The sequence below is a fragment of the Corvus cornix genome, chromosome 1A, assembly GCF_000738735.6.
Source record: "Corvus cornix cornix isolate S_Up_H32 chromosome 1A, ASM73873v5, whole genome shotgun sequence".
NCBI lineage: Eukaryota > Metazoa > Chordata > Aves > Passeriformes > Corvidae > Corvus > Corvus cornix.
The window spans coordinates 23,841,130-23,857,677 of NC_047057.1; the positions used below are offsets into that span (position 1 = coordinate 23,841,130).

Sequence of the window (16,548 nt, forward strand, 5' to 3'; positions counted from 1 at the left end):
AATAAAATATATTTATTCCACTGCAATCTGGAATAATTCTGATTAAGAGATTAAGCTTCTTTTAGAAACAAGTAATAACATACTTCTTCAATTACAACTTTGTGTCTGAGCAGTTTGAAGCAGTGCATTGTGAGATGTCTGTAGTTGCGCAGTCTGATGAAATGTTTCATTTTACATCAAAAAGAAATCAATTGTGGACTGACCCTAGGATAAACTATTTTGCCTCTGCTAAAAAAAAATGCTATTTAGGTCAACTGGTTTTTCAACTAACTGAATTTTTTTATACCACACCTCTTTCATCGCATTACCTGGGATATATAGAGTGAGTAGCTCTGTAAAAAGAATCGAATTGGAGGCCTTTGGTTTTCCTTAGTAGAACTCAACTATTCAAGGCCCTGAACCTCACTGTGAGCATAATACTGGTAGACAAGGAGGAAACAGAGTTCTGCTGAAGTGCAACTGATGTCTGGTACCAAATTTAAGTGCCATTCTTTTATTTTTACCAGAGAGACTAGAAATTGTTCATGAGAGAAGAGAAAGCTACATACTCTGAAATAATTATATGTTGTTGTTGTCAGATAGCTGGGTGTTAGAATAAACAATCTGCTTTAATAAATAGGGGAATTATTAACTGTGTCTTGGGCGTTGAAAATGTAAGCGAGAGTGCAAAGCTGCACATTTTCATTTGGACAGGCTTTTGGCTAAACTTTGGGGGAAAAGAAAGTATGAATGCTGACACAAGGTAGGAATTCTAATTTTTAAATTTTATTTATAAACTTAGAGTATGTTTTGCATAGTTGATCTTTATATACAAATATTTATTTACTATCTTTTTGTGTCCTTAGACCTTGTGCTAACATGAGTTATTCATGCATCCAGAAGATACAGTTGTGGCTTTTTCACTTTTGCAGTAGTAGTCTTTCTCAAATGAAAAGATAAATTAAGTGGCAATCAGAAATGTCATATTTGTGCCAAATAAAAGCAGAGACTTAAAAAATCCAGACCCTGTCATCTCAAATCTTCAAGCTGCCTTTATGCCTTTCCAGTATTTGACATCTGTGCATGCCACTCCATTATTGGGTCTGCTGAGGCAGCAGCTGCTGTTTCTCATGGATTTCTAGCTCTGTGTTCAGAAATGAGAATGAAACACAATAAAATGCCTTATGTGACGATAAGGGATCAAAGAGCCCCTCTCTGTGGCACTGCAGTCCCTTTTCACCTGTTTCATTAGAGCGAGCAGGATGTTCTGTGGGAGCGATCAGAACTCTCAGTGAGTTGAGAGTATTGTGAAAGTACTCCCTGTGTGATCAGCTTACCGCAGGTGTTAAGAAGTAAGGTTCTCATTATTTGGCTTTCTCAGTGTGTAAGAACCAGGATGATGCTAGGAAGCTTCTCTTTTGTCCACCAACCACTGGAATGTGTGTGACTGCAAAGTAGAATACTTAAATGTTCATGTAAGGCGGGGTTTAATGTTTATCCTTTCTCTGTTGCACTGTCAGGGCAACCAGTAGGCTCTTCTATTTTATGTGGTTTGGAGGTGATGCACAGAAACTTGGAGGGGGTGGGTCTAATTTATTAAGTGTGTGGAGTAGGGAAGGACTAGTGGGAAAGAGACTGAATTTTGAAATGCAAAGAAAGAAGGTGAGTTTAGGAATGGGTAGGCAGGTGGTTTCTTTGCAACGGGATACAGTACTGAAAAGAAAGTATTCAGCAGCATAACAGGATATTTTTGCCAAATCAAAATTGGAAACTGAGTACTGGTAGCTGTAAAAACAGTTTTGTTGATGAGAATGTAGTGTATCAAAGCATAAGTGCTAGCTAAAGGGTTTTGAAAGTCAAACAAGTAGAGTAATGGCTAGGTGAAACAAGAAGGCACTGCTCTGAATAGCCAGTATAGAGCTACTATAGCCTGAATGCTTCATTTAAGTGAATGCTACCTTGAGAAATTTGTTTTGCTTATCTCATGTCATTCACCTTCCTCTTGCTCCAAAATGTAAATTATATACTTTATCCCTTTGTAAGGCCTGGAAATCTTTTAAGTAGTGTTTCTTAAAAACCTTTTTTAACCTGCAGTGCTTTCTTAAGGTTATACTAAAGTATGTTTTTCCAGTATTACTTTTATATAGGGTTTCCCACTTCATTTGCCAGAAAATGGGCAAACAGATTATCTTCTGTTGCTGTGACCACACTGTTGCTGCTTAATTTCTCAGTTCCAGGCTTAATGTGCAGCAGTGGAGTGGTGAAACTGGCTCCAAAAGCTTTGAAGATGCTTCCTGTTTATCTGAAGCACTGTTCAGTTTACAGATCAATAGACTAAAATAGTGTCTTGCAGCATCATTTCCTTGCTTTGGCATCTCAATAAGAAAAGATTGAGACTAAACTCAGGGTAAAATTGTTTTCTACCTGCTGTATTTTTTCTAGTATTATTGATACACTGGTCTAGTTAATAAACATATATCCGGTTATGGGACTTGACTTACAACTTGTCAAGATTGCCAGCTGAAAATACTGAATTTTCTGTAGATGTCTCCCCAGTGGAAAGAAACCTTTGTGCCAATAGGAGACATCTCCTATCCTTCCTCTTAGGAAATTTTCCAGGAAGGTGAACTTCGTCTTGCTTAAGATCATGATCCTAAACATAAGCATGTTTTTTTGTCAGGTGTGATGAATTCTGCACCACAGATTCAGTTTAGTAACAGCTACTCAATACATGTTTCAGTCAGATACCTTGCCATCTAGGAGATGAAACTTTCTTACCAGTTCTGTCATGGCTCCCGATTATCCAGGGTAGGAGGCTTCAGGGTAGTAGGGCCAATCTATTTAGCTTGTTTTCTTGTGATTTAAATTTTGCCCCATTTTTTGCACAGAGTGAAGTGAGCCTGTAAGAACTTCTGGTTGTATCTTTGTGTACATGTCACATACAAAGTTTTGGATGGCCCTAAAAACTGAAAAAGCTTCTGATTTTGTCTTTTTCTCCAGTCTTAATATAAAAGCAGGGAGACTTAGAGCACAAATCTGTGTTAGAGGACATTTACTTTGGATATTAGGAAAAGGGTCTTGTGCCAGAAGGTAGTCAGGCATGGGAACAAGCTTCTCAGGAAAATGGCCATAGCACCAAGTTTGACAGAGGTTAAGAAGCATTTGGACAATGGTCTCAACCATGTGGTGTGATTCGTGGGGTTGTCATGTCCAGGGCCAGGAGTTGGAATTTATAAGCCTTGTGGGTCCCTTCCAACTCAGAATTTTCTGTGATTTTAAAGATAAAAACAAAAATCTCTCTTCATTTGCAGGAGACCCTGCTTCTTATGTAGGTGCTGCAAAGCTGGAAGCAAACATAATTAGATGTTTAATTACTAAATTGCTTCTATGCCTTTTAAGATTTTATTTATTTACTGACTATGACTTGAGTATCATATTCAATATGGACAAATGTCATGTGAATTGTACCATACCAAAGGACGTAATAATCGGTGTTTGGACAAGAAGGTCATCTGCAAGCCAGACTGCTGAAACACAGCGGTTCCTCAAAATAATGAAAGGATTCTTAAGTTCTTCTGTCTGGATGATTATCACTACACTCTCTATGAACATTTTTAGACTGCACTAAGATGTATCAATACATTTAGTTTCTCTTCAGCTTGAGCAGGAAACAATGGATTTGCCATGTTAAAGCTTGCTGTTGTGGTTGTGGGGGTTCATTGCAGGGTTAGGAAAACAAGGTTTGTTTTACCCAATGCTCTCGTCTCCCTCTTGTGGCCATACGTGTAAATGGACTCTGCTTTCATGGCATGGCTCAGGGCACCCCCTCACGTGTAGAGGTGCAAATTTTTGCAGCATTGTATGTTTCCATCCTGAAACAGCTTGTAGCCTTTGAAATTAAAACTCAAGCATTAAAATGGCATACTTGCACAATCACATTGATGGACCTTTTAAATGTTGTATTTATTGAGTTTTACTTGCAAATGGAGAAGTTTTTTCAGTGGCTTTAATATCATTGAGTTGTCTTGATTTCAGATATCTTGCCTGCAGTACTGTACAGCTGTAACTACAGCATAATCTTTGGAGAAAAAAACTATTCTGTAGCCTCAGGGCTTTTGTTTAGTATTTTTCCTTTGAAAAAGCAGGAAGTAATTGTGAAATAGTATCAAAATTTAAAACAAAAAAGGTTGAGAGCAGGAGAAGTGAAAATGAAATCAGGCATGATTGCACTGGTTTTGCAGTCAAATGTAAATACTTCAAAGATGATGACTTGGGAAGTTTATCAAAGGCTACCTACCACTGAAAAGAACTAAGCGTGGGAGTGAGTGTCCACTTTGGGCAAGTAAGTTTGAATTCTGTTGCTACAAGTTATTAGGATATAATCAGCTTCTGCTCATTCTTTAAAATACAAATATCTGTATATGTCTCTGTGTAGCTATCTCTATGGAGACATATAGAGATAGTGAGACACAGATATCAGTTATTAAGTTGAAGAGAGAGATTATTGTTTTTCTCTATTTTTGTAGTAATCTTCATAGGTTCAGAGGGTATTTCAGGTCAGAAGGGATTCCAGGAGGTTTCTAGTCCAACTTCTTTAAAGCTACCTCTGTTGTAAAATTGAGTTAGGTTGCCATCTGGTCTAGAAACCCACTAAAGATGGAGACTAAAAAACTTCTCTGTGCAACCAGTTCTGCTGCTTGGCTGTGCCCTGTGGTGGAATGTCTCCTCACTTTCAGCCAGAACTTCTGCTTTTGTAGTGTTGATGAACTGAATTAGTTCTGGACTGATGTAAGTCTTTTTGTGTCATTACCAGGTTCCTTTACTTTGTTGGTTGTGTGTCTTGAAGGTCTGGTTACCTTTCATTTTGCTTATCTCTGTGTAATTGACCTTTGTAATGTTACTGGATTTCATTCAGTACAATTTTAACTATGTTTTCATAAGACAAAACATTATCCTTGTATGAATGATCAAAACCAAGGAAAGATGTGCAAAGCCTTAGTTCTAGCAATGCTCTCTGGAAGGAGGCAGGAATTTTAAGGCAGTTGCTTTAAGACATACGCGTTTTGGGATCCCTCTAGTGGTCGATGAACTTAGTATTAAGAAACCCAGTATTGGGAAGAGCAGTCCTCCCCTCAGGTATATCCTAGCAAAATAGAATAATCTTTAGAAAGCAGATTTTTGACATGGAGCTATACATTACAAGCAATACATAATATTTTTCATGAAAAACTATTGCTTTTTAAAATACAGTAGATTTTAATTAAACAACAGTAGTAAAATATTTTAGCTTTAATCTGATTGCTTAGTAGCAACCAGAAACGCCACAATCTTTCTCCTCCAATACTACGTTTTTTTTTTTTCCTGAATTCTGCAATCTTATTCCACCAAAGAATGAGTCAGGCATCTGGAAAGATACTTTGCAAACAGAAACTTCTGAGTAATATTTCACAATGGCTTAATCTTGTAAACATCTCTAGAAGTGTAAGATCATGTCTTGGTTTGAGACAATTCAAAGGAGAGCACTCTGGAATGAGTCATTTCCTTTAAGGATTCCAACAATCCCTTTCCACCAATAAGAAATTAATACTAATAGATGAAAGTGAAAAAACAATGGTTTATTAACAAACAGTGCTGAAAGGCATGGGGAAAAAGAGTAAGTAACTGCTAGATATCAAACCGCTAGACCTCAGGCCCCACTGGAGCAAAGAGAGACCTGAAATGCTGGAAACTACCCGTTCCCAAAATGGGCCTGGCAGGAGGACTTCTGGCTTTGTAGGACAGAGTGACAAGATGGCATGAGGTCCCTCTCTGGAAGGCAGGACCTCACAGAGCCATTCCAGCAGCAGGCAAAGAGCTTCCCCATGGCAAGACATGGCAGAGTGGGCACAGCAGGTGAAACAGCTGGGCTGGAGCCACTCAGTGCATCCCCTCCCCAACTTGGCATAGTCAACAGCGGCTTGCGCTGGAGCAGGGTGGCTCTGCTCCACTTCTGCCAGTGCAATGCCCCCCCCCCCCCCCCTCATTCCCCCAGTTTCTCAGACAGGCAGCTGCAGAATTCACCCTCAAGGTAGCTCAAAGATCACTACTGCTTCTTCTCTGAGCCAAGGGAAAAAAAAAAAACCAAAACCTGAAAGAAAAAACATTACCTGAGCAAAGATCAAGCAGCCAGCGATGCAAATACCACCCTGCAAAGAGCCCCGAGAAACCTTGCTGGAGAGCTTCTAAAAACTCCTGCACAAAAGCAACCTCCGCACATACGCACGAGGTCCCCTGCTGCAGGGTCTTAAACATACAGGAACCATTTTGGGGCGCAGATGATTATGGGATAATGGGATATCATTATGAATCACCCTAAGACAGATCAGTAGACTGTTGTCCTCATGGTTTTGGGATATAAAAAACGAGAGTAATGGGAAGGGTGGTGTCTAAGTACTCCTTCAGCAACTGTAAGAAACAGTAATCTATGTCGGAGAGAAGGTATCAACAGATCCCCTTCACAGAATCATAGAATCAGGAAGATTGGAAGAGACCTTCAAGATCATGTAGTCTTACCATCAACCTGGCGCCACCATAACCACCTGTAACCGTATCCGAAAGTGCCACATCCGGACCCTTCTTGGGCACTTCCAGAGACAGTAACTCTACCACCTCCCTGGGCAACTCTTCAAATGCCTAACAACTTGTTCAGTGGAAAAAAAAAAATTCTGATATCTAATCTGAACCTTCTCTGGTGCAACTTCTGGGAACAGAAGACAAAAATGGGATAAAGGGCAAAAATATTATGATTGTGTTTAGTTTTAGTACTTGAAAAGTTAAGATCTTCAGTATGATCTGCATATGTAATTCTTAGGCGAAGACTTCTCTTGGGTGTACTCGGGGTGGGGGTGGTCCTGACTGTTGGTAATAGGTGTCTCTGCTATTGCATCATGCCTCTGCACAGCAGTAAGAGCTGTATGACCTGCGATTCTTTTGCTTACACTGATTCCACCAGAGAGGATTTTGCATTTATGAACATAGTTGTTGTTTTAATATTCTTTCTCTTAAGTATTCAGTTGTGATTTATATCTTGCCCTCCATGAAACTGCATATTTTTTCCAAACTTTGGATTGAAATTAATCTGTATGTAGAATGCATCACTTAGGCTGTGTCTTTTAAAACAATTTTTTTAAATGAAAACAGAAGTGTGCCACCTTTTTTTTTCTTTTTACATTTTGACATACTTTTTTTCACCTGGCACCTTTTCTTTCAGGAAACAAATGACTGCACTGATGTATGCAGCTAGAAAAGGCTATGCTCGGGTTGTTGCTTTTCTTGTCGCTCATGGATCACACATAAATGCCCAAGATGAAAATGGATATACAGTAAGTGATTTATTTTGTGTGTTGTATTTAATGATAAAAAAATTGAAGAAGCAAATACCCACTAGCTTGTTTCAAAATACAGCTTTTTGAGAAATATTCCTCAGAATTTTCTGCTTTAACACCACTTTGAGATCCTTTTGCATTAATTGTCTCCAGTTTGGGCTGTGTTTTATGGATTGAAACTATTGGGTTTTGCTCCATATGTAAAATTGGTAAAACAAGGTTGTTCTTTGCAGGCATTAATATGGGCAGCACAGCATGGACATAGAAGTGTAATTTTGAAGTTGCTTGAGCTTGGAGCTGACAAAAATCTACAGACAAAGGATGAAAAAACAGCAGCAGATCTAGCAAAAATCAATAAACATTCAGAGGTATTTCATTTCTCTTAGAAACGCAAATTCTGTGTTTTGCCTCAAAAATATGTTCATTAATTGTATAATTTTCTGTAGAAGTATTACTTTAATAACTACATTATAGCAGCTAGTTGAATACTAGTGCTGTTACATTTATAACAGACTATTTTCTGTTATAGCTTTTCACAGGGCTGTAAAGGCTATATAGTAGTGTTTTGGAAACCTTTTTTTTTATTCTTTCAGAATCATTGGCTTTAGATGAGTATACAAAACAAGGGATTATTCGTGTTTGCAGTGTTGATACGAGAAGTAGAAAAACATGTTGTTTTTTACCTATCTGCCAAAGTACGTGAGAGAATGCAGGTATCAAACTGATTTGTAGAGTATAGTTTCTCATTGAGTTTGGAGGTGAAAAGACTAAATCCAAAAAGAAGAGGAGTTGGTACTGGCTGTTTTCAAAATCTATTCTCCAAAGAAAGGTATAAGATAAGGTAAATTGGCTATCAGATCATGGAAAGGACAGCCGCTAATTATCAATGTAGAGAGCTATTGAAGACAACATGTATTCTCCTAAAATAAATATGTTTACTGCTGTATCAGATGATACATGGTGAATCAGTCAGACCATATTCCTGTGTATTTTGTTTTGAGTTACTCTTACCAATGATGTGGCTTTTTACAGTGGCTGTTCAAAAATGTATAATTTAGTCTTATGAATTGTAATTTACAGCTTGTTTTTCTTGCCTCTTTTTTTTTTCCCTGCCAGACTCAAGGGCTAGGCAGGAGAAAAAATGATAACTATGCACAGAGCTGTCAGTGGAAACTAGCAAGAGCTGTGTCTGAGGCTTAGTGATCTGCTAGCTCAGGTTACTGAAAAGGGTTACAAATGCTTTCTGCCTTTGATAAACAACTTGTTCAGCAGGTTGCAGCCATATTATCTTATAACATGACTTTCTCTGACATGGAGGGAATACAGGCTCGTCACACTTGAGAGATGGCTCTTGCCTCTTGACCTTTAGTGCTAACTTTCACACAATTGGTGCAAAGTCTTGCAGATGGTATTGTGATATTTAATGGTCATGAGCTTCTTCCAGCTTCAGGGTCTGCTCTTGAGGCTGTTGACAACCCAAAGGGGCTGTCATATAGACTATGTCTGCAGAAACTCTTTCTGGGACGGAGAATATTTTTCTTTTGTATTATTCAGGATTTGACTGGGAGTTATTTTTCTTCCAAACAGCCTGTATGGTGCTGTGTTTTAGGGTTGTGACCAAAAACAGTGTTGATAATACGCTGGGATTTTAGCTATTTCTGAGCAATGTTTATGCAGAATCAAGGCCATCTTTGTTTCTCATGCTGCTCCCCATCTCTAGCAAGTAGGCTGAGAGTGAGCAAGAGGTTGGGAGGGGGCACAGCTGCTCATTCCAGCTGACACAAGGGGTATTCCATGCCCTGTAGCATCATGCTCAGCAATAAAATTGGGGAGCGGGTGGGCACTGGTCTGCTGGTAGGGAGGTGGTAGGTGCCTGCGTATGCATCACTTAGTTTTTGGGTTTGGTTTTTTTTCCCCTTCACATATCAAATTGTATTGTCTCAGTCCATGAAAAGTTTTCTCACTTTTACCTTTCTCATTCTCCCCCATCCTGCTGGCCTTAGTAGGGGCTTATTTGCCAGCCAGGATCAATCCACGTACTTGTGTATGTATATAAAACTGGCTAGTCACCAAAGTGGTTTCACCATTCATTTAGCTTTATTGAGGTTCTACTTCTTTTGCTGAATTTTCTTGTAACTATCTCAAAACCCGCACAGAGGCAGTTCAATGTCTGGAATCCATCAGTACTGCATAGTGATGCCTAGCAGAAGGCTTCTTCTTTAATCAGTTGAAAGAATCCCTGTCTGTCAGACATAGTTAACTTAGATTGTCAGTTGTAAATTGGTAAGTGTTATGTTTATATGTGCACTGGAAATGAAGACATGAAAAGAGTCATATGCCTTGTGCCCTTTAGAGAATTTATTGCACTGAGTATGTAGAACTCTTGTCTACAAGCGGCAAAAGTGAATGACTGTGTTGATGTTTGGCTTTTTCTGTAGTGGCAGACTTTTTTTTAGACCACATGATAGACACTGTTGTGCTCTGTGTCAGTTCATCGTTGTGCCAGAATTTGGTTAATTGAGAAACTCTTAGTTTAGTTTCAACTTTTCATTATAGATATATGCTTTAGAGAATTGGCAGGTGTTTCATGCTCCCTGTAAGTAGTAATTGATTGTAATGCTATTCCCATATGTTTTTTATGCGTTTTGTGTTTTAATAATAATTAATTCATTTTGGCTCTTCCAGATATTTAGTTTACTCTCTTTGGCTGCAAATCACTTGCAAGGGAGATACCATAAAACAGTTGAGCACGAGGCTATCTGCAAATTTCTGACAGCTGTCTCTGACCACAGAGTTGGGTAAATACAGTTATAGTGTAATTTTAGCTTATAAACATTCCTAAGAGGTTATATTTGTTCATATCAATGATTAAGTTGTTCTAATACATAATGTGTCTAGATTGGAGTGCTACCAAGAGTCCACAGTAAGTATATTAATGTACTATCAATTTTTCAAGATTACAAAGTTCCTTGGTAATATAAACAAAGAGCATGCTCATTTCAGCTCTGTTAAGTTCTTATGCTTCCCTGTTGCACACTCCTTGTTCTGTGGTTATCTTTTGATATTAAATATTAATACCAAATTATCATTTTATATGAAATTGTTGATGCTTTCACTGAATGCCTGTTTTCAGCTTCATTGCCACCAAGAAGGGCTATGCCCTTTTCTTTTTTCCTGAATCAATTGGAGTGTCAAAATTAAGTATGAACACCAGTTAAGCTCTGGAAGTTTTGGCAGACTGTGCCCCTGGCCCTGAGGCTTGAAGGTGCCCTGTGCCTGAAATCAGCACCTGCTTCAGCAACTTCAGAGATCCCGGATATGATTTTGTACAAGAACTTGGCTAAGAAGTCCTCAACAAACCATCCACTTTCATCCTTCAGCTTGAGATGTGTGATCTTAAAAAGACACCTTGCAGTGCCCATAGTCGGTTCTGATTGGTCAGGTTGACCCAGCTTAGCCAGCTCCTGCTGGATTTGGAATGCTCTAGTTTTGTAGCATTAGGCTGGCTGATGGGCTGATGGCAGTTGACAGGGTAATGGTTCACAGTGAAGTAGTCTCAGAGTACTTCAGACAAAGCCTCACCAGATTCTGTTCTTAGAATCCTAGAATCATTTAGGTTGGAAAACACCTCCATCAAGGCCAACCCATGACCGAACACTACCATGTCAACTAACTTAATACTAAGTGCCACATCTAGTCATTTCTTAAACACTTCTAGGGATGGTGACTCGGCTGGGCAGCCTGTTCCAATGCTTGACCGCCCTTTTAGTGAAGAAATTCCTCCAGATGTCCAACCTGAACCTCCCTTGTGTCAGCTCTCGTCCTGTTGCTAGTTGCCTGGGAGAAGAGACCAGCCCCCACCTGGTCACAGCCTCCTTTTAGGCAGTTGTAGAGTGATAAGGTCTCCCCTGAGGCTCCTTTTCCCCATGCTAAAGAACCCCAGCTCCCTCAGCCTATCCTCACTGGACTCACTCTCTAGACCCTTCGCCATCTCTGTTGCCCTTCTCTGGGCACTCTCTCCAGCCCCTCAGTGTCTTTCTTGTAGTGAGGGGCCCAGAACTGGTCACAGAACTTGAGGTGTGGCCTCACCAGTGCTGAGTACAGGGGGACAATCTCTTCCCTAATCATGCTGGCCACACAATTTCTGATCCAAGCCAGGGTGCTGTTGGCCTTCTTGGCCACCTGGGCACACTGCTGGCTTATGTTCAGCTGTCAGTGAGTACCCCAAGGTCCTTTTCTGCTGGGCCCCCTTCCAGACACTCTTCCCCCAGCCTGTAGCACTGCATGGGGTTGTTGTGACCAAGGGCTGCACCAAACACTTTGCCTTGTTGAACCTGATACAAATGGCCTTAGCCCATTGGTCCGGCCTGTCCAGATCCCTCTGCAGAGCCTTCTAACCCTCCAGCAGATCAACATTCTCACCTTGCTTACTGTCATGTGTGGACTTACTCAGGGTGCCCTCAATCGCCTCATCCAGATCATTGATAAACTATTAAACAGGACTGGCCCCAACACTGGGCCCTGGGGAATACCACCAATGACTGGCCACCATCTGGATGTAACTCTGTTCACCACCACTCTCTGGGCCTGGGCATGCAGCCAGGTTTTAACTGAGCTACCAGCTTCTCCAGGAGAATGCTGTAGAAGACAGTATTGGAGGGTTTACTGAAGTCCGGATAGACAACATCCACAACCTTTCCCTCATCTGCTTGGTGAGTCACCTAGTCTTAAAAGGAGGCTGGTCTAGCAGGACCCGTTGTTCCTAAACCCATGCTGACTGGGCTTGATTCCCTGGCTGTCCTGTACATGCTGTGTGGTGGCACTCAAGATGCTCCTTCAGTCTTTGAAGGGAAGAGGAGGCAGACCTTTATTTCAGGGCCTAAAACAAGACAGAGCAAAGTATGTCATAACTCGGGATTTTGGCCAAAGATTCATTGAGGCAAATGCAGTAGTCCTTTCAGGATTTTGTTGGATTTGCTCTTCAATTTAATTCTTTTCATTACAGTTCATCTGATTGTTGAAAGCTGTTTAGTTATTTTTCCTCTTACACTTTTAAACCCCTTGGTAGAACAGGGAATCAAAATTGATGTTTTATATTTGTTTATAAATGTTAAACTCTGTAGCTGCAGTTCAGTGTTGACTACTACTTCCTCAGTCTACCTTCTGAACAGTAGTCTTCTGACAAGTTTCTTGATGGAGTAATTTCTGCTATCTTTAATTACAGATGGTCCTGTTTTCTTGATAACCTTTTTTGGCTTAAATGGAACCAGAAGGATACCAGTTGGGAGCTGAATCCAATTAATATGAATGTTATCTGATAAGAATACTTACCTTCCTTAACCCCACTTCCACGTTTTTCAGGCTTTTGTGACCCAGCTTTAAGGTTCATTTGGAATGTTTTGTGACTTAAAATGACCTTTATGTATGAAAGTCATCCCCTTTAGGTTCAATTCAATTTATTAGACAGAAAAAACATCTATAAATTTTTGATAGATTTAAGTTGTATGCTTATAAGGTACTTCTGTCATCAGCAGGTGTGTGCAACTTCAGGTTGCTCCCAAGCTTTTCTGTAACTTCTGTAACATTTTGTTCTGGATGTCTTTTTTTTTTTTTTTTTTTTTTTTTTTTCAAATTTACACTGTTTTTTAACTACAGTCTTATTAATTATCTTTACAGTTCCTATTCGACTTTTGATGATATGGAAGTGTTTTTACATGGTCTTGATCTAGAACACATTAGAGGATTATTGGAGGTAATTTTGTGGTATATCTGCTACCTGTGAAGTAATCAGTGAAAGCAAAATAAACCTACTGCATAATAAAAAGGTTATATCACTATTAATATATTAATTCAAATAAATTTCTTAAACAGAAACTTATTTATGAAATGGGTAGTTAAACTGCAATGGACTAAGTTGGATTCTTTGATTATGTGCATTAATCACAACACTGGATGTTTCTAAACTAGATGGGTCTTTCATTGTTTCAATATTGGTGTTTTGTAGCTGGTTTTGTTCCTGAAAACTGAAGTAAAACAGGGAAGAAAATCAAGTTAAAACTGTTGTATTCTGAAGTTCTTTTTTGATGTCAGAAACCCCTTTGTTTTATACAGGAACAAGATATAACTTTAAGACAACTTCTGACCATGCAAAAAGATGACTTAATACAGGTCAGCTTACTACTTTATAGCTTAATTTAATTTTGTCCTCTTTTTAAAATGTTTTTAATGTCTTAACTTCTCATTATAAATGTCTAACCTTGCAAGAATTCTTTCAGCATCTTCTGCAACTTCTTGAATTTTAATGTTAATATAGACAGGCTTATTCTGAAGTATGTAATTTCACAGATCAGTGATTGATCAGGAGCAGGAAATAGTTCCAGTTTATATTTTAGTTGCTACCATTTTTAGTTTTTAATTCTGATTTCTCTGAAAGGAAGTCAGTTCTAGAATTAACAGTAGATAATACTAAACAACTCTTATAGGTGTGGTCCTCCTTTGTGAGGTGGTTATTTTTGTTGGAGAAAGAAGAGCTGTCTTACATTATAATTGCTTAAATTGTAGAATCTCATATCCCACACACGTTTGTATCCCAAAAAAAAAAAAAAGGGAAAAAAGAGAAGATTTTGTTTCTTACAGTTCACTGCAGCTGGGAAGGTTGGTCTTTCGCTGTTTGCAAAGGTTGGTCTTTTGACTACGTGATGCATTACTGCAAGGCTTCAGTTCTCAGCTGAGATTGGTGGTTGCTTTTCATTAGTCTTTGCTGGAATTTTGCCTGTGGGAAATGAAAGGACTTTGTGCTTACAGGAGGATGCTATGATAAAATGCAATTATAGGAGTCTCATTGGAACAACATAAGTACTTCAGGCTGCGGGATTCTTCTGAGCACTCTGTACTGGGGAGCTTTGGAACCTCTGGTCTGGGATTCCAAAGACGCCTCGTAAAAACAGCCGCTTCAAGACTGCTCCCTGCTACTGGCGCTAGCCATGTCCTTAGTGTCAGCTTTTTTTCTCCTTATCCTGGTACCAGCAAGGCGTGTGTTCTAGCAGCTGGATCCAACGTTGTATTCCTTTAGAGTGGATGTCAGCAAGGATTGTTTTGCTTGACGTTTTGTCTTAAAACTGAGTAGAGTTAATTTTTCTGACAGAACTCAAAAGTAATTCTGTATTCTCAGGGGGTGCTCATACAGGGAGCTTTGTCAATGAAGAGATTTTTAAGAGTTCATCTAGGACAAAATATTATAAGGCATGTCAGTGTGTTTTGATATTACTGCTTTTCTGAAGCCTCAGGGTCATTGGACAGCATCCTGGTGTCCTGGGATTTTTAGAACTCTAAAGCTCCTATTGATAGTAGTTTTGTCCTTTAAGGAGATTCTTGTGGATTTCTTCTCATTACTATGTGAGCTGCTGTGTTGGTCATGACTGCAATAAGTGGTAAATCTGTCTGAGTGTATGTTAATAATGATCACTTGCTTTGGTATTGTTGTCATTGCTTGTTTGTGTCCAGGAAACATTGGGGAAAGAGGAGACAATTGTGGACTTCAGTAAATGGCTAAGCTTTATGGTTCCTTCTCCAAAGAGGTGTAATTTCGCTCAAAATCATACCTTCTGTTTCGGTGTTCTAAATTGTTTGAGGCTCCCTGTTCTAAAAGCAAACAAAGCTTTGAACAAACTGAAATAACTACATGGATCAGCTGCTTCTACACAGGAAGATAATATCTGTAAGAATTGAATTGCTTTGGCTCTTAACTTTGCGACAGCAGGAAACAGTTCCTGAAAAATAAGTCATCCTTTGTGCATGGACATAAATTAATTAGTGAGTCTTCAGTTGAGAAGTTAAAAAATGACATACCACTCTTGGCTTATTAGCACTTCGTAAGTTATCCTAAATTCTTGATGCAGTCTAGTTTTAGAGCTCTGCTAACGGTTTTTCCCCACGCTGCTGATAGAACAAATCTAATCTGTTTCCTTGTAACTTCAGAGTTGAAAGTTTTTACTGTGATGGCAGACTTTCAGCTAACGGCCAGCTGTTTTAAATAGCCTGGATCTTATTACTACAAAGATTAATGATGACCTCTGACGGATGCCTCTGAGCCAAGCTGCTTTATATCCAGGGAACTGGGGAGAAATCCTGTCATTAACATGATATGCTTTCTTCCATCAAACAATATCAGGAAGATATTTTCTCTGTAAATATCTTTATCTGTATTCTACAACAGAGCCTAAACAATGAGTCTTTCAAGCTGAAATCCTTGCATTCCTTAAGCTTATAAACTGTTCCATTCTGGAAAAAATGTGTTCAATATACTGGGACATGTCTATTCAACATTTGGAGGTTTTTGTCTACTACTTATGACATTCACATTTTTTGTTTTGTTTTAAGCATTCTTCTCATAAGGTAGCAACAGAAGTAATTTTGCTTCTGGATGCATTTAGGACTAAAAAGGTTTCTTCTGACATTTTATTTAGTTTAGAATAAGAGAAATTGTCATCCTGTTTTGGATTTGAGAATGTATAATGAAAAGTTGACACATCAAAATTCAAAATATAATCCAGAAATTAAACTACATAATTAGATAATTATCTGGTCTATATCACAGTTCCAGGACTCATTTCTCTGCCCCTACTCCCTGAAAAAAGCATTTAATATTTGACAGAAATGTGTCAGGTTATTAAAATTAGTGGTTACTTGGGCAAAGTGGCATTGATACAAGAGTTTATGCATAGCTTGACTGGTTTTATCTGTGCAGTATATCATCTTTCATGTGTTGAGGCCATCTTATTCACCTCTTGTCACGTTCATGCTGGAGTGTGAGCTTGGGGCTTGGATTTGGAGGGGCTGCTTTGTATGTATTTAAGTAAAGAATAAAATAGATGTTCCTAGAGTTGATCTGGCTAAAATTGAGAGTGCTTATAGTCTGTTTGACAGATATAAGGAAGTTCTTGTACAGCACTTTCGCGTTCTTAAACATGGCCACTTCACAATAATACTTGCATAATTTGGACTGCAGAGTGCAAGTGAACCAACGCCAACTTAAAAATTCACTTATCCTTCAAGAAGGGATTACTGCACTGTGGTTGTTCCATGCATTCATTCTTGCATGAGCAGTCAGATTCTGGGTCACTTCGTGTTCTTGCAGAGATGGTCTAGAAATGGGAAAGTAGTTTGGACTGATCTATCAACCTTCCGTCTCTTGGTTCTGCACCTT

General features: G+C 39.1%; 1 protein-coding gene across 2 annotated transcripts in view; it reads left to right on the forward strand.

Moving 5' to 3' along the window:
• The window catches only part of ASZ1 (ankyrin repeat, SAM and basic leucine zipper domain containing 1), a 38,055-nt gene that overhangs the window by 10,634 nt on the left and 10,873 nt on the right, over positions 1 to 16,548 (forward strand). For both annotated transcript variants that reach the window (XM_039571718.1, XM_039571719.1), the window contains exons 5-9: positions 7,229 to 7,340; positions 7,577 to 7,711; positions 10,029 to 10,141; positions 13,020 to 13,095; positions 13,455 to 13,511. In XM_039571718.1, the coding sequence (XP_039427652.1) occupies positions 7,229 to 7,340; positions 7,577 to 7,711; positions 10,029 to 10,141; positions 13,020 to 13,095; positions 13,455 to 13,511 (493 nt within the window). The remainder of the gene's footprint in view (positions 1 to 7,228; positions 7,341 to 7,576; positions 7,712 to 10,028; positions 10,142 to 13,019; positions 13,096 to 13,454; positions 13,512 to 16,548) is intronic.